Source organism: Bombyx mori, chromosome 11 (genome assembly GCF_030269925.1).
Source record: "Bombyx mori chromosome 11, ASM3026992v2".
NCBI classification, from domain to species: Eukaryota; Metazoa; Arthropoda; class Insecta; order Lepidoptera; family Bombycidae; genus Bombyx; species Bombyx mori.
In genome coordinates this window covers 11194429-11212985 of record NC_085117.1, presented here as the reverse complement: position 1 = coordinate 11212985, position 18557 = coordinate 11194429, and the positions used below count along the sequence as shown (strand labels likewise).

The following is an 18557-nucleotide window of genomic DNA, read 5'->3' as shown; positions in this document are numbered from 1 at the left end:
GTTGCTAACACGAACCACCACCCACCCACTGAGAATAATGTGTGCATAACCTCTTTTCAATAATAATCATAAAAGGCGTAGGGAAGTGGTGACCCCACCGCCTAAGGATGAAACAACCAATATGAGATGGTTGTTCCATCTGCTAACTTATACTATACTGCGTTTTGTTTTAAACAGTGACCAATATAGCTAACACTGGTCACTCGCATGCGCACGAATACGCAAACCCGCAAGTGTAGGACGACATTTGCGAATGATTATGCAAAGTTTTCGCTGCATTCGTGGTTTTCCAAGCTGCGTCGGTTTTTTAACAGACATCAAAGCGCGCGAACCTCAAACCTTCGCGTAGTCTCCCACACATTCGCTTGCCCAGTTGCGCCGACGATTGCGAAGGTAACGGACGTATAGCCATTTTCATAGTTCGTGACGCCTACTGTGTAGCGTATCTTCATCAAAAGAAATCCCATAAAAACAGCATGGCTGTTAATGATGTCTGGGAAAGAATTCAAAACTCTTTTTCTTTTCAATGTTCTATTGAAGAATTAAAAAGGAGGAGAAATTCGTGAGACATTCGTAAACAAGTGTAGGAGGAAGCGCAAATGGGTTCGCAAATTGAGTATGCGAACCCATTTGCACAGCCGCTAGGTTTGCGAATAATAAATAAATAATAAATAATAATAAATATTTACTAACAATCACGCCACGTTAAGTGGTCCCGTGATAAGTTCGTAAAGAACTTGTGTTACAGGTACCAGATAACGGATATAAATTTAAGATTTTTATTATACACATACATATATTTAATATACATCCATAACCTTGGAAAATACATTTTTAATTATCATACAAATATCTTCCCTTGGCGGGATTCGAACCCGCGACCCCCTTGTGTAGTGACCATGTCACTTACCACTACACCAGACGGCCGTTTAATGAATGAATGTTTGACGGCCCTTCACATGCGCGCAAACATTCGTACAATGTACGAATATTTGCGCGCATGTCAGTGGCCGGCATTAGTGTTGGCTATGATTGGACCATACTAATTTGAAATAATGGTCTTATTTTTCGTGCCGTTTTTGAAGCGCTAATCGGGAATCCAGTAGTATTATTGATCGAAGATATTACTGCATATCATAGATTAATCACTTAATATATTTGGTGCATATCGGAACATAGCCAAAGTGTGGTAGCTTAGGGTGCTTTTTTAAAAATCCTAGCTGCTACTAGACTATGGCGCCATCTTAAGTGGCCCCTTTTCAGTGGACACTTGGTGCTCTTTCTACTCTACTTAATTAAAAATAGATTAATTGAACAGGCAAAGAAAACGTGGCCCATACGGCCAAAGTTCACTAAAGTAAAATACTAAATAAATAAATTAATAAGTAAAATACTAGGATACTATGTGAATCTAAGTACATTATGTGTGAACGAAATTGATATATATGCGTTCTTTGTTGGAGAATGCAAATCTGTACTGACAGCCATGTAACCATTTTTTTTAAATGTTTGTACGTTTTAAAGGATAAAAAAAAAAATTTAAATCACAAAAAGATCATTAACAAAATCATTTATATTAACCATGACTATTATTTGTGCTAATTCGTTTCAATAATTATGATGTTGATCAAGGAATAAAGCAGGTATAAGAGTAAACATTAGTGACAAACATTTCTAGTATTTCCGTGATAACACAATAATAGAAAATGGTGTTTAAGCTAATGGCAACACTTGAAACTCAATATGGCAGAAAAGTCAAAAGATGGTTAATAAATATATTTATTTAGTAAGTTTACGATATTAAAAAATATAGTGACGTGGTGTAACGGAATTAATAAGTATTTGCTTATATCATTGTCCACGTGTTTTGTTTTACTGGAAAGCTTGAAAGGAACTTTACCACAGATCTCAAAGGTAGGATTTAAAACCGCCTACAAAATCAAACCTGATTCGTTTTTGTGTTAAAATATAAAAAAAATGGTTAAAATTAATTACCGTCCTCATATAGATGATTTAGAAAGCTTGTAAATATATTGTTGAATCCGGCAAGTTAATGCTGTGTTTAGTTTTAAATAATTTTTATGATGTCTTTTTGTTCAGTCACGTATTTTCTTTGCAAAAACTACGCATAACATGCTCATGATAAAGTTGCACTCAATACATTAAAAAGTCTTTGGCAGAATTTTTATTGCCATTTATTAGGTGAACAGGTACTAAAATTAAAGGTTGCGGCTACTGCAAAAAAAGTGATAAACATAGTTTCTCAGCGGTCAGTTACATTGTATGGATAAATAATAATATTATCATTTAATTTGATGGCTGTGTTTGAAATATTGGTTTCATGAACCAATTTGTCTATTTTTGTAATAGTTGCAATTGGGTTGGGAAAATTTAATCAACTATGAACATTTTATAATCTGTGTGTTATTAGAGTTCTGCTGTTTTATGAGAGTACTAGATACCGCGATAAGTATTTATGATATATTTTTTAAATAAAAAAAATTTAAAGTAAGTAAATCTTTGCTAAACAGTCCCATAAAAGTCAGTCAGTTACAACTAAACATTACCAATTGTCTAAAAGACAAGTTTCTCACTTTACAGTTGTTGAAAATTAAATATGGTAGGTATAAAAAATGTCAAAGGCCTATAATAACCTTTACTTATCAATGAACGTCGGTAATACCAGACACAAAGATAAATAGCAATTTTACTTTTATTCATATTTAGACAAAGATATATAATAGTAAAAGAACATAGCTTAGTAATAATAATGTACATAATTAAGGGAATTAAGTAGAAATTAAATTGAGACTAAACTAAATTTTTGTGCAAAAGCAAGTATGCTTTTACGAGACATCACCTTTACCAAATATAAAAACCAGTGAACATTAAGAACTAAGTACCTGTATATAAAAGATAGTAGTTATAATGTGATCATTGAAGATGTTACACCTAAAATATATATAAAATGGAGCTTTGGTATATAAAATGATTCTTGACAACCTGATGGTTGTTTGGAAGCGATGACTTAGCAGTAAGACTACCCATTGTATATAATAGTGTTCTCTCTCTCTCTCTCTCTCTCTTTCTCTTCAGGCACACCAACTAATGAGTACATTAGGTGGGCTAAAATTAATAACAAATAGTGCAAGCAACACAGTGACCTAACTATAATAAAATGAGTAAAAAGTGAGCATTGTATAGTGCTCAAAGTGCCACAAAGTGAGCAAAGTGCCATTTGATATAAATTAATAAAGTTAAAAATATAATAAAAAAATAACTTTTTGTGGTTTAGGACTACTCAGGGTAGTTGTAGCATTTGTGCATAGTTTAAGATTTGATCCATCTTCTGATGCCTCACTATCTCTCTTTGCTTTTGGTTTTTGTGTGTTTCATAATTTAAAATGACATTAAAGTTGGAAACTATATGTTCCACAATGCATTCCAGCTTAAGGCCTTTGTAACTATTTTTTACAATAAAATAATTCAGAATACAAATCTTCACAAAAATCAGTTTTTAGTCTATAAAAGTTCATATACATTTAATATAATTATCATATAAATTTGCTTAAATGTGGGCATAATTTTAATTTTATTTTCAATTATAGTTCAGTTTATTAATAATGATTACCTTATTTTATTTTACCTTATTTTACCAAAAAAATGTATTCAAGACGATATGTTTAAAGTATAACAGTATTTTCAAGCTCACGGTTCATCATTTGTCAAGAGGCTCTCAGAGATCTACTGAATGCTGTTGTCCCTCTTGAGCTTTGAAGTCAAAATTTCTATGGGCTTAGAATGATGGCTCAATCTTACAATTTAAATTCTAATTAGCAAACTAGACAAAAAATAAATACATATATGCAATCACTAAATGTGCCCTTTGTGAGATTCTATTTTTAAAGCCAAATAAGATCAATTCATATGGCATCACAGGTTGATGAAGTGTCGTGGTAAAATAATAATAAAGATATTCATTGGAACTTGTTCGTTCAGAGGGCTGCAATATTGCGTAGGCTTTAAACGTAGCAAGCACGAGGCTGATATGCGCGGGCGCCGGTTGGTGCGGGTAGTATTGAGCTATGATTCACGCCCGCCCAAAATAACCCGAGAATGGGCGCCGCCTATCGGCGGGCGGGCGGCAAGCTGGTCAGGCTCAGTGGCAGCCGCGACGCCGCCGCTTGTAGAGGAGCGGTCGAGGTGGAGCGTGCGAGTCCCGTACTGACGCACAGCTGGAGGCGGCGCCGGCGCGGGATGCGCCGCCATGCCGGTACGACACCGCGAACTCGGCGAAGAGCTCGCACCCCCGGAGCCCAAGCGCTGCAGGCACTGCGACGGTACGGCATAATCATGTTTTGCAGTGCATAGGATTATATTAATCACTAACTTAATTCGCTGTTAACTTTAATTCTTGCTGTTATTTTGGTGTGAACTGAGGATGTTTTCGACGTAGTTTTGTCTCTATGTACATCTTATTCGAACAATAACCAATAGTATAATAAATATAGTCATTGCAACCAATTGAAAAGTATTTTTAGTTGAAATTTCACTTTCTATAAGATTAAAATAGCAAAATAAAACTTTTAATTCAATTAAAATTTTATATTTAAAAGATAGCCCAGGTAGACAAAATACTTTTATTCTGTTAAAAGAAAAATGTTATTTTATTGAAATTTCACAGATATAATACTAAAGCCGTCGTTTTCTAATTAGGCTTTAACTAAACAAATAAAAACTCAAATATTAATTAAATTATGAATCTGAAGTTGCGTTTTTGAATATCTTACTATGTACATGCAATTTAACTATTAAAACTACACGTTTTTTTTAAAGATTATAAAGTATATAACAGTTTAAAAAAATATTCGTCCTTCGTACATGGAGTAGGTGCCATCAACAATGTGTGTCACAACGTTGAGAATGGAAAATGCATATAAATAGTGTTCTCGCCCAACTGGGCCACATTCTCAACCTTATGTAACTGGAAGCTCATAAACAACACACGTCGAATGTTTTACGTTCGCAGATTTGACTCCTTGTCCTCTTGCATAATTTCGGAGATATTTTAACGAGTCTTCGGAGATTACAAGATAACAGATCATCCGAGGTGTTATTTTAATGTTACATTATATCATTTAAATACTGTTTAATTTGTGTAACTATGATTCACGGTACTATTATGATCCTATATTTGTTGGCGTTATTAGTCAATGTTGGTAAAAAGAGTCACAGAGATTTAACGTAGCGTTTAGTTTGTTGGGCCGTCAGAACCTGCAGACAGTGTTGTGACACGTGTGGCGTCACCTGACGCGGCCTGGCCAGACTTCTGGGACGGATTAATTGGTATTGCTCGTCGAGACACTACGTTGAGACGCTATGGATGAAATCATCGATGTTCACAATAGTAGCGAAGCAAAGAAACAATTTAATTAATAATATATAGTATATAGGTACTAGCACATTGGTTGCTGAGTGCTAATGAAGCTTCTTTAAGGGTATATAGACGGATTAGCGATTTTATAATGTATTAGATTTTACATTTTTAAATTTTCTAACTAAACGAAGGCTTTCTTTATGGAATCTTTTTTATCCAGAGTAATAGTAAATATTACAATATGTATAGTAAGTACACTTATAATAATTAACTTTTTTGAAAGGAAAAGTATCTTGGCAATCTCTTTTGACCTCGGCGCATTATGTATGAATGTAGGGCGAATATAATATCTTATTAAATTTATTCTAAGTCCTAACATATAGTGATTTAGGCGCTTTGTTGTATGTTGATGGTCAATTGAAGTGGTTTTTATCCATATCGAGTAAAACGTTAATTGTATACATTATGTAAAATAATAATAATATGCCCTGAGAGAATATGATTTACTTAATGTTGCATTGTACTCTGAAAAATACAATTCATTTATAGTTGTGGTTAAAATATACCCGTTATTTGAATGAAACGAACTTCAATCACCTGTCTTGAATAATGATGGCAACGGCATAAAAAAAATTTTCAAACAAAAACTGGCATCGGTTTTAAAACTAAACTCTACGTACGATTGCTTGCACATTTGCCGCCGCCAAATAATAAGATACTTATGGCAAAAGCCACATACTAATTAAAAAATCGTAAAAATACATTTTTTTAGCTTAGTGCAGAAAAACGTAGAGAAATCTTGTCATTGAAGATTGTTTTTGACTAATAAAAATACTAACTAAAGCAGGTTATTTTTGCTACATTCCTTAACACTGCCCACACTAGAAAGAAAATAATACCTGTCGACTCGCGTATTATGTAGCAAAATAACTTTTCTTTTTCATTTTCAGCTAAATAATTTGGTTTCGCTTTTGTATCCAAGTCGTGATTGACGTAGCGTGTTTTTGTTTATCTCGTCATAAATAGGTTATGACTACGACATTTTCTATTGCTTCGTTGGTCATTAAAAATAAACTTGACTGATTTCCATCCAAGAATTGATTCTATTAATGTAACAATTATCATGTGTGTAGTGCAGGATGTGTAGGATGAATTCAAGTCATAAGGAAAGAAAAGTTTGTTTTGATGAAGTCCAAACAAACTGCCTAATATAAGTTAATTCCGAGAACTGTCGCCGTCGTCGTGCAATTAAAAATCTTCCATCTTTGAAGAGTGCGTGATATTTTATTCGCATTTTAAACCGGATTTTATTAATATTGAATTTATATCTGCTTTTTTAAAGCGACTTCAAGAGGAAGCTTTTAATTTGGACCGTGTGCTTTGTTTTCTCTTCGGATGCCGTATATTACTAATAACAGAACAAAATAAAGTAAAAACGTGTATGAAATAAAGTAAAAAAGTGTATGAAACAGGCATTGTTCCAGTATTACGTTTATAGGGATTGCATAAAAGTTGTTTGTCCAAAATTCCTGGCCTGTTATTGAATGTCTGAGCTGTATTTATTCCCTTTATAAAATGTTTACAGTATGTTTTGCAATTTAACGATCACATGGGTGTTACGTTGTTTTGTTTGATTATATTGTTACGGTTCTTAAGACAGTAGCTATTCGACAGTTTATGGGTGGCAGTTAAATATACCCGTCTCGGTTTGTCGTTGCAAATAGAATTTTGGCACTGACTGTCTGTGGTTGTGTAATTCACATATAAACCCTCTTGTTGGATTCAAGCTATCACTTCATAATATGAACTAATTATAATTTAATTTGTTTGACGTGAATTAAACTGTTCACATTCCTTTTGAGACCGCTAATTATATTGTTATGTGGGCGTATATACAAATCGAGTCTAGTGCTCGTATGAAGCTTGAATTTATATTTGAAACTTTGTCTGTAACGCGGTTTCGCTCGCATTATTTTGTGGATTAGACATCATAACAACGTAACTATTTGATCTGAGTGCTCATATTGTTTTTTACTTGATTGACAATTTTGGTGTTATTAAACCTCTGATTTTGTTGTTGCAGCAACTTAATTTATAGTTTTGCGAATTTAAAATCGAATCACAAACATAATATTCCATGAAAGCCCAACATATTTTTTTTAAGAAAGATCAAATTCGCAAGATAAAAATGTCTCATGTCATTTTAGTAAGATAAACTTAAACATCATATTATTATCCTCTTGATAATCAATTTTCAACTTACATTCAATTTATAGTACAGACTACCGTTTCAGATAACAAATAATGAATAGTAAAGAAACATAAAATACTCTTATATTACCAGTGATACATCCATTGTTTCGCACTGATTGAAACATCGCAATTGTATAATTATTGTTTTAATTAACACAACTGAAAAGCAGTTTTTTTATTTTCTCGTTATTACAATTTAATAAATTATTTCGAAAAACAACCGTATTCATCTATACTTCTATACTTCTATACTTACTTATAATATTATAAAGAGGAAATATTTGTTTGTTTGTTTGTTTCGAATAGGCTCCGAAACTACTGGACCGATTTGAAAAATTCTTTTTCCATTAGAAGCCGACATTGTCCCTGATGAACATAGGCTACTTTTTTTTATTTTTTTTTTATTTTTTTTTTTTTGTTTCATGTGTGTTTTAATGTTTCCGAAGCGAAGCGAGGGCGGGTCGCTAGTAATATAATATTATAAAGAGGAAAGATTTGTTTGTTTGTTTGTATTGAATAGGCTCCAAAACTACTGAACCGATTTGAAAAAGTCTTTCACTGTTTGGAAACTACACTATTCCCGAGTGACATAGGCTATAATATTTTTTGAAAAATTTAGGGATCCTTACTAAAACTCCAATAATGTAACCCAAGGTATAAAAAAAATACCTAAAATATTCTTTTCATCGTGTGCCCTGCTAAAACTATTGATGATAGAATAAAATAATGTACTACGATTTTGAAGAACACATTATTATATACAAAAAGTGTCGCGACAGCATATGTTTAACTATTTTAGTTATGCCGCAATGTGTTATTTTTTTTTTTTTAATAAAAAAACGTCAAATATCTTTGAAATTTTTGTTAAAGACCCGAGTGGAGCCGGAGCGGGCCGCTATTATTAATTAACATAAAATAGATAGTATTATTTCATTCTAAAGCAAATAGCTTGTTCTATTTAGAATCGTTTTTAAAAGAAGAACATTAATAATTAGTAATGATTAAGCTTCTTGGTACTTCACCTAGTTCTTTAAAGTTTTCACGAAGCACTGTGTTGTTTTCAATAGAATGGGTATTACTGACATGGTGGGTGGGTAATTAGTGGAGTCGTCCTCGTTCTGAACATACCTTGACCTCGTTGCGTTGTTTTACGATCTTCAATACAATTTTATACTTTTCATTTAATACGCATCTCATAAAATGGCAGGTGGCAGTTTAAACACTAGATCATTAATACGCAAATACATATTTGATTGGATCATTTAACGGTTAATTAAAAAAAACGATAATATATTCAATCAATAATACATTGTCGTTAATGTGAACTGATTAAATCGATACATAATAATTATGCATCTCAAAAATCGGGTTGTTAGTTCGATGAAAGTCGTGCAAATAAAATGGACTGTACAAAACGTGTGTTTATGAGTATATACTCGCGATTGACTGTCGGTTTGCACTATTAACAATGTTACTAGCATGGTAATAGTATCGTTCTATCTCATATGCATGCCTAAGCTACACAAAAAATTACCATCAACGTGGAGCAGACGGCGTAAATAAAAAATCTATTTATTAATACGTTAAGCAAAAACTTTGTAGAGAATATAGAGGAGTAAATCAATAAAGAAAACATTACACACACTACCATGTATTTGATAAACACACACGCACGCATACTCTTTTGTTGTCAAACTTATGAGTATAAACCTAGTAGTTCTATTTTTTCAACTGGAAGGGCAAAGGTATCATACCATACAGTCTACTATTTTATATAAAAAATTAAAATGAAAAAAGGTAATATGAAATGAAATGAAGTTGATTAATTTGAAACATTAAAAAAATTGCCATGAAATTGAATGAAACTAGTGAGTATGATAACATTCTCATCATTTAGTGTTTAGTAAAATCGATCTTCTCACTAGCTGTGTTTTGTTGATGAACAAAATTTATTGGCACCAGAATGCATAAACTGGTTAACCGTTTTGTACGAATGTCATCGAACACGATTAGTTGTGGTCGAGCCACCGCATGGTCCACATTATCGTTATCTGCCGACAGTATCTTGGAGCTGTTTCAAATAGACGGTAGCGAATTTACTTTCAGTTTCGCATCTTCATAATATAACTCTATCTTTTTATATTTAAAAGTAGCTGACCCGGCAGACTTCGTAGTGCCTCAATCGATAAATAAAAGATCTAAACTTTTGTATAAAATAAACTTAAAACAAACAAAAGGAATCCGTCCGACGGGGAACACATCAAAGGAAAAATAAAATTGGTATTTTTATTTAATTCCGAGCATTTTCATATTTATATACCTTTTAAACCTTCTCTGGACTTCCACAAATAATTCAAGACCAAAATTAGCCAAATCGGTCCAGCCGTTCTCGAGTTTTAGCGAGACTAACAAACAGCAATTCATTTTTATACATATAGAAGAAGAAGAAGATTTAAAATAACTTGTAACTTGTAAGATATTTGGGTTAAACAAATCTAAAATATTGTGTAATTTATTTAATACTTGACTAGAGGATTCCATGGTTATTTTTGAATTAGTATTGTGACAACCATTAACTACACCAAGCAGACGTATTTCGGTCACTTTGAAAATATGTAGTCTAAACGAAAAATTCATGGGTAGTAACAATCTTTAACTACAACTGATTGAGTCACAAAATTTATGCCCAGAATGTTTATAATATTTTCAATGCTGTTTCTGTAGTAAGACCCGCTGCTGGGATATAAATTATTTGATTTTCAGAATGCTTCGTCCTGTACATGAGCGCGAGAGAGTTTAAACTCGATACTAATGCACATAACATTAGCTAAGTGATTTTCTGAAAGCGTTTTAGACTTCATGACAGTTCTATAACTGGTTCATGTGTTCACATATATGTATCAGTTTAGGCAGTTCAGTATAACATCCCGTTGTTTTAATATTCATAAATACTAGGAATTTCCATTAACGTATAATTGTAAGCCTTTCAATTGGGATTATATTATCCGACTCATGACATGTTAAGAAATGTATAAAAAAATTCTCGTTTTAAAAAATGGGTACGATTTTAATATCAAAATGAAATGAACGCACTCACGTAGTTAGTTGGTGTTGGCCTACTTGTAATAGATTTCCTTGAAATACAAATGAAGCTTACACGTAATAAAAGTGTTATACTTCTAAATTAATGGGAACATTTCCTATAGTATCAGTTTAAAAAATATGGTATAAATGAATAATGATAGATCACGTGAAAACGAATGCATTCAAAATCTTCAATATAGATTATTTTCCTTGTCTGATGAAAACCAAACAGATCTTTTCGTATAAATTATTGCTGCCGAAAGTAGACTGCATAGTTTTTGACGTCATAGTGTAAAATGCAAAACATATTATACATAGACCGTGATAATATGAAAGATATTTCATTAATCCTGTTTGTTGGATGTAAAGAAATTGATTTAATTTTTGCTGGTGGTAGGACCTCTTGTTAGTCCGCGCGGGTAGGTACCACCATCCTGCCTATTTTTGCCGTGAAGGAGTAATGCGTTTCGGTTTGAAGGGGGGTGGTGCGGCCGTTGTAACTATACTGAGACCTTAGAACTTATTTTGTTTTTAATTTTTTTTATATATTCCTTATATGGGTGGACGAGCTCACGGACCACCTGGTGTTAAGTGGTTACCGGAGCCCATAGACATCTACAACGTAAATGCCGCCACCAATAAAAAAAAGAAATCCGATGAAAATTATGGTAATAAATAAAAAAGCTATAGCTTTAGAACCAAATAAATTACCATAAACGTAAAGTCTGATATTTCGAGTACATATTATTATGAAAGTTGTAATACATATGAAAGTTGTAAAAAAAATAGATATAAATCATATTATGTCCGCTTCTTAAAACATTCACAAAACTTATGCAATAGGTAATGTAAAACAAGTGAAGATCTTGACATATGATATATCCTTATAGCTATGTAAATATGTCATATTAGAAATTTTAAGACAATATATTAATATATATTATGATATACGAGTACGTAAACAAAGGACAATTTTAAATGGCATTTTTTTCTAGTTTTAGGTACTCAACAAAAAATACTCGTAAATAGAATAATTTATAACTTTATTCACATTTAACGTAGATTAAAATAAAATGGACTGTTTGATATTTTTTCTCAATTGGAGTAATTGAATAGATTTGTACAAATTTAGCAGGTGTCACTTATATTTGAATTTCTCCAAAAAATATTTGCATACGACATTTTTTATTATTTCCAACGATTAAAATATGTTAATATTCTTGTTTAACGAGAAGCGAAGGTAATAATTTGTAACGGTAACACCATGTACATACATAATTATATTACTATATAGTATTATAGATCAGATATATTAAGAATCAGATCCAATAACTCTTCATCAGATCCAATAACCTTTGCATTAGATGCCTTCAGCTCTAATACTAGGGGCAGGCTTAGGGACCCCGGTAACCGTACTCGTCGAACTCGACAAAGAGGTCGACGTGCAACCTAACCCATGCATCAGCCCGCTGAGTTTCTCGCCGGATCTTCTCAGCGGGTCGCGATTCCGATCCGGTAGTAGATTCATTCGCGAAACAATTGCTCTTGAGTTGCTAGGTCTCCTTCGGAGGCGCTCGGGCAGTTGTTAGCAAATCCCACCCCTCTTGGCTGAGCCTTTGCTCGCCCACCTGTCCTGGTGAAACTGGAAAGGCCTTCGGGCCACCAGTAAACTTTCAATCATAAAAAAAAAAAAAAATATATATATTAAGAGCTAAAAATATATTTGAAACAACATATTCTTGATTCGTAAAGAACATCCGGTGAAACAACACCGGTTTTTCTTTTGTAAATGTAATTTTTTTTTTATCTAAAAATGTATTACGTAAGCACAGTATGCAGTTTGCAGCCGAGTCTGTTTAGGAATGTTTTACATTACGCACGACCCTGGCTGTCGGCAAAAATAACCATTTTTATACAATGTTTGTTTTTGATCTACAATATAACACAAGTTAAAAGATATGCATTGAAAACGTAACGCTTGCTCTATTTGGGACGTTATTTAGAAATTTGAAGGTCTTTGTTAAATAAATAATTGCCATTTTGAATGATGTAAGTCTTTAACGCAAACATTTTTTTTTCTCCAAATAAATCTTATTTAATGAAGGCAGCATTAACGTACCGTTGCTTACCATCGCTCACAGGCTTTAGCAATTGTTCATCTCAGCTAATCCGAAACCAGTTAATTCGCTCGCTTCTAACATGACATTGGCAGATACATAGATTTTTCAAATATTTTATACCTATATACCGAAACTATGTAAGACATGTACATTTTTTTTAAAATTGTAAACAAGTAATAAAATAAACTATTTAAATCTACTTATACTCGAAATTGCAACCCTGTTATCGTTGGCAGGTAGTGGTTTATTCGGAGGATTCATACAATAATTTTCTGACGAAACTATGAACGGCTCCCGTGGTAAAGCTATTATAGTTAAAAATAAATTATAGAATTAGTCTTATGTGTGACATATAGTATGTGTGAACAATTTCACTGCAGGGATAATTCTGTGGAAATGACTCAGAGCCGAAAGTTTATACATACCGACTTGCGTATTAGTGCGCCCTTTCATGGCACGTTGATGCCAAAAATTATATTATTATATTTTTTGTGTTCGAATAAAACTCGCACAGGGAATCAGTAAGTGCCGTAATTATGTCAGTGAGCACATGCCCCCCGGAAATGCTTGGTTTGTTTAACATACGGATTTATTTCTGTCAGTGAGGTGTCATCATCCCTGAGCGTTATCCTTAAATATTGTCCGAAATATATCTGATCAAATGTTACACTTATAGTATTAGGCGTATTTTGCGTCAATTAGACTGCTTTATTTGCACCTGGAATTTTAATTAGTATTAGTACATCTGGATTTATCGATTTACAAAAGAATGCTTTCAATTGTAAGTTATTGATTAAAATAAGCTTATAAAAAGTTTATGAAAGTCTATTCGGTAGCAATACGTTACATGATTAAAAAGTAAAATGTTTGTATGCCACATTCATATACCAACTTGGGTATCGAATTATATTTCTACATTCGTCAGCCGCTAGATCGCGTTCCTTGGTACAAAGCCAGATAGAGCGATCCTTTTGGCGTGTCGATACATCAGCGTGGTGGCCCGTTAGAACTGTTGCCCGTCTAAAATAATGTCAGTCCAGAGATTAACGAACTTCAGCCGCCTGACCTATATGACAGGTGACAGGTGCTAGAGAATTTCACGTGAAAGCATTTCATGTAAAAAATATTTCACGGTCCGAAACATATGAAGAATTAATTAAGAAGATCGCTATTAATATTATTGTTTCGCAACATTCTGAACTCGGTCGTGGTTATTCTGTTGATCATGATGTTAGCGACCCGATTTCACGAATAAACAAATTTATTAAAATCGTGCTATGTGTAACATTTTTAATATTCAAACTTTTGAAAGAAAGCTATGTTGTATTTATATACCTATATATTTTTTAATTCCAATATCTAGTAGTAATCGAAATAGAGATATACTTTATTGAATGCTTAGTTAGCTCAATCGCTTTGGAATGAGGCCTTATATTGCCTGTCACAATTCTCTCAATCAAAAAATCTCTCTCTCAAAAACAATAATAAACAAAATTGGCATATTGTGGCAAATTTTGAAAAATGAACACCTCTCAAAAATTTTTTTTTTATTTATTGTTCGAGTATACTGAAATCGCGTAGGAAGCCTGCACTATCAACATTGTTTAGAATTTTTTGTCTATTTGCGCACCACATAATTACTGGTACTGATTTTTAACAATAATTTTACCTAAGCGCGGCCAGCGAAACGTTTCAACTTTTGCCAACTCTATGTACTGATTAATCATTATTATTTTATTACATTTTTTAGCTAACACGTATCTCTCTCCTACATGTGTTTTGTTTTATCAAACTGCAGTCAATTATGTATTTTTTTATTGGCTAGAGGGTGGACGAGCTCACAGCCCACCTGGTGTTAAGTGGTTACTGGAGCCCATAGACATCTACAACGTAAATGCGCAACCCACTTTGAGATATAAGTTCTATGGTCTCAGTATAGTTACAACGGCTGACCCCCCCTTCAAACTGAAACGCATTACTGCTTCACGGCCGAAATAGGCAGGGTGGCGGTACCTACCCGAGCGGACTCACAAGAAGTCCTAGAACCAGCAAAACCACCAGTAATTACTTGTTTGTAAATTAGATTTCTCACTGTTTGATATTGAATTGATGAATTCTTCTGGGCAGTTTAGTATTCCCACTCAGTCGAGTTTTGTTTTCAAAAATAGAACACTCAAAACACTGAAACGAAACTCTATCCTTGTAAGCAAAAAAATTACCAGATTTGAGAAATTTCACATAAAAATTGTATATACGAGTATTAGCGTAACGCTCTCAAACTGACAAATTCAATCAATAAAACTGTGATTTTTTAAGATACTGAAGTTCAAATAACTTTCTATAATACAAATTTCATATCGACGCTTACTTGAAATTATTGTTTTGTTTTCAGGTAATTAACCTTCACATTCTTCCTTTTCGAAAGCAGCGGTATTTGGCAAATCCCAGATGTTTCGGTGAGTCCGAGGACAAACATCAGGCATATTAATTAGATGCTCTTAGAAAAATACACGTACGCATGATGTCTGTAAAATTCTACGTTTTGTATTTTCAGAGTGTTAATTGTAAACAATCGGAACGATAGATAAATAGGAACGTTTAAACGGAATTGAAGATGAATACCGAAAGGCTATAATCAGTTTAGTTAATGATACGAATGGCCACTACGAAAACCGCAACGCACGCGAAACTAAAGAAAATTACGTTGTGATCGGAAACTGTGCGATGGCCAGTGTCGATCAATTACCAAAAGGTATTCCTTATTTATGTACCTAGTCAGATCGCTGTATTGCTGTACGTAGCGCTTTATCTCTAAATTTTATTGTAGGATAAATACGTTGCATCCTCAATTATTTACTGCAAGAAAACATCTGTTAGTATCTCTTTTTTATCGTAAAACAAGCTATATCCGTGAAGATGTTAAGAATGTAGCGCTAGCTTCATTTATCTGGTCGCTAAGCGCATCTAGTTCACCCACGCTTGCACTCTAGCCAAAATCACCTTTTAATTTATTTTATCGAATGTTGTATATAGAAAAGTTCGAACACATTTTTTTATATATAATTTTTTTTCACAATTTATTATTTGCTTACAATGTTATTTAGATCTTATTTCCTGTTAGTTTCTTTTGATTAATTTACTACAAGTGACCTAGTTTTGTGTTAGGCATATCCCGTGGTCGTGACGTGATGTAATGAATGCTTTTAAACAATGCTTGAAGTCGTCGTGGCCTAAAGGATAAAACGTCGGGCGCATTCATATCTAGCGATGCACCGGTGTTCGAATCCCGCAGGCGGGTACCAATTTTTCCAATGAGATACGTACTTAACAAATGCTCACGATTGACTTCCACGGTGAAGGAATAACATCGTGTAATAAAAATCAAAACCGCAAAATTTTAATTTGCGTAATTACTGATGGTAGAACCTCTTGTGAGTTCGCACGGGTATGTACCGCCACCCTGCCCATTTCTGCCGCGAAGCAGTAATGCGTTTCGGTTTGAAGGGTAGGGCAGCCGTTGTAACCATACTGAGACCTCAGAACTTATATCTCAAGGTGGGTGGCGCATTTACATTGTAGATGTCTATGGGCTCCAGTAACCACTAAACACCAGGTGGGCTGTGAAGCTCTTCCAAGCATCTAAGAAATAAAAAAAACAACAACTATAAAACTTAATTAGACTTATCTTACTAGATTGAGTAAAACTTGCAAAAATGGTTTTGGCTTAATTGTATCATGCTGTGTAACAATTTGAGTCTGAAATGAAAATCAGCAACAATTTTGCTTCCGTAACAAAGATTCTAAGCACGGCACTGGCAGAATACGGGTAGGTATTTTTTCCTAAGAGCCCATCTTTGATGCCTGGGTCGTATCGCTATATCTTTTTTTTAATGATTGGGGGATTACTGGTGGCCCGAAGGCCTTTCCAGTTTCACCAGGACAGGTCGGCGAGAAAGGGCTCCGCCAGGAGGGATCGCTACATCGTGTACGTGTGCTTGTTTTGCGGTCGAACTCGCATAAAAGATGTTATTATGTAGTTATGGAAGGTAACCGCTCATTTACCTGAAAGTTTTTCGTGTTACATGTCGTGGTCAGTGGTTACCGCTAACGGTTTCCGAGCTCGTTAGTTCGGAATACATTATGAATCTTAAGAACGGTTAGGTATTTTGTGTAAAAACATGCTTCGCTACAATAGAATGCTATCATATATCACTACATAGTATAAAACAAAGTCGCTTTCTCTGTCCCTATATCCCTATGTATGCTTAAATCTTTAAAACTACGCAACGGATTTTGATGCGGTTTTTTTTTTAATAGATAGAGTGATTGAAGAGGAAGGTTTATATGTATAATAACATGCATTAAATGGTGGAGAAATACTGTTATTTTTGAGGTTTCTAATGTGATGTAAATAATCAATAATAAAATTTCATGTTTCCGAAGCGAAGCAAAGGCGGGTCGGTAGTGCTATATAATGCATTTCGCTTGTACTGGATACACTAAATTATCACAAACGTTTTCGTAAAATGTAACACATACTTTAATCGTGATTTTATGTCGGTAGTTACATGACGAGAATTATTAATGCTATAACGTACGTACGTTATCAAAATATTTTTACTATCCGAAATAATCAGGTAGTTTTGTTTAGCTAAAAAATATAAAATAATACGTACGTAGCGTATTTAAAATTTAACGATTTCGTGTTTTTTTTTTCATAAGGCGACGGCCGGCATATTTTGCGGCGGCTTGTTGTTTGCGTCACAGAAATAGACCGGTCCACTGCTTTGCTAAATAATAAGAAAAATCTCGGGATTGGCCGTGTACGAAATGACCATCCTCATCAATCAGCTGCTTGGAACGAGTCCAAGATTTTTTCCACGTTTAGGTTCCGTAGTTCGTATGATAATTCGGCTAGTTTCTTGTCGTCTTGTGTTTTACACACTACTACTTGAATTTGACTGGGGAACTAATGTTTTTTTTTTCTCAAGATAACAAGGAAGACGTTTTGTTGAACGATAAAACAAAAAATAACATCGGATCCCTAATACACCCTATGCGTTCCAATTTGTTTTTCAGCACGTATTAAAAGATTACTGTCGAAATAAAACAACGGTGTGACAACTCAAGGCTGTCCCGAGCTTCCATGAAAATAATGTTATCTACTTATGAATCATCACTTACGCTTATCGTCTAAGGTGTTTCATTTATCTCGTTAAGGATTAAGTGTGTAACAGATAAGTACATAATATTACAATTTACGATAATATTTGTGAATTTGGTCAGTATTGCCTCAATGAAAGTTACAGGCTTAAAATTGTTGATGTTCCGGAGTAATCGACGTTTAAATCTTATAAATTAAGTTGTTTTTTTGCTATTAATTATTCATAAAGAAAATGTTATAAAATTATAAATTTGTTGCGAAAAAAGAGCACTCGTTTCCAGACTTTGGAATGTTAATTGTCTGTTATCTCGCCGCAATTTATTATGACGCCGCTCAATTTCGAGTAATTACATCCAAAAAGTCAAAAAAAGTCGTTATAACTCATTAACCTTCGTGATTTCAGTTTCAACATCTCGTTTTGCTTACTTGTTCCTACGACCCGGTTATTTTGAATGTAGTTGTAATAATGTCGCGAAAGTAATAATTGCTAACGACCGCTTTATTTAAGGACGTTGATGGATACTAATTGTATTTCTGTGCTTTCGTTGTCACGAAAGGT

At 33.7% G+C, this 18557-nt stretch overlaps 1 protein-coding gene across 6 annotated transcripts in view; it reads left to right on the top strand.

The window, feature by feature from the left end:
- The first annotated feature begins 1717 nt into the window (after positions 1 to 1717).
- The window catches only part of LOC101745399 (uncharacterized), a 40028-nt gene continuing 23188 nt past the window's right edge, over positions 1718 to 18557 (top strand). The window contains exons 1-3 of one of the 6 annotated variants that reach the window (XM_012694991.3): positions 1718 to 1914; positions 15227 to 15290; positions 15389 to 15586. In XM_012694991.3, coding sequence (XP_012550445.1) covers positions 15559 to 15586 — 28 coding nt within the window. In that variant the 5' untranslated portion in view covers positions 1718 to 1914; positions 15227 to 15290; positions 15389 to 15558. Of the gene's footprint in view, positions 1915 to 4024; positions 4341 to 15226; positions 15291 to 15388; positions 15587 to 18557 lie in introns of those variants that run through there. The other 5 variants (XM_012694992.3, XM_012694993.3, XM_062671133.1 and 2 more) reach the window with 5 other exon arrangements.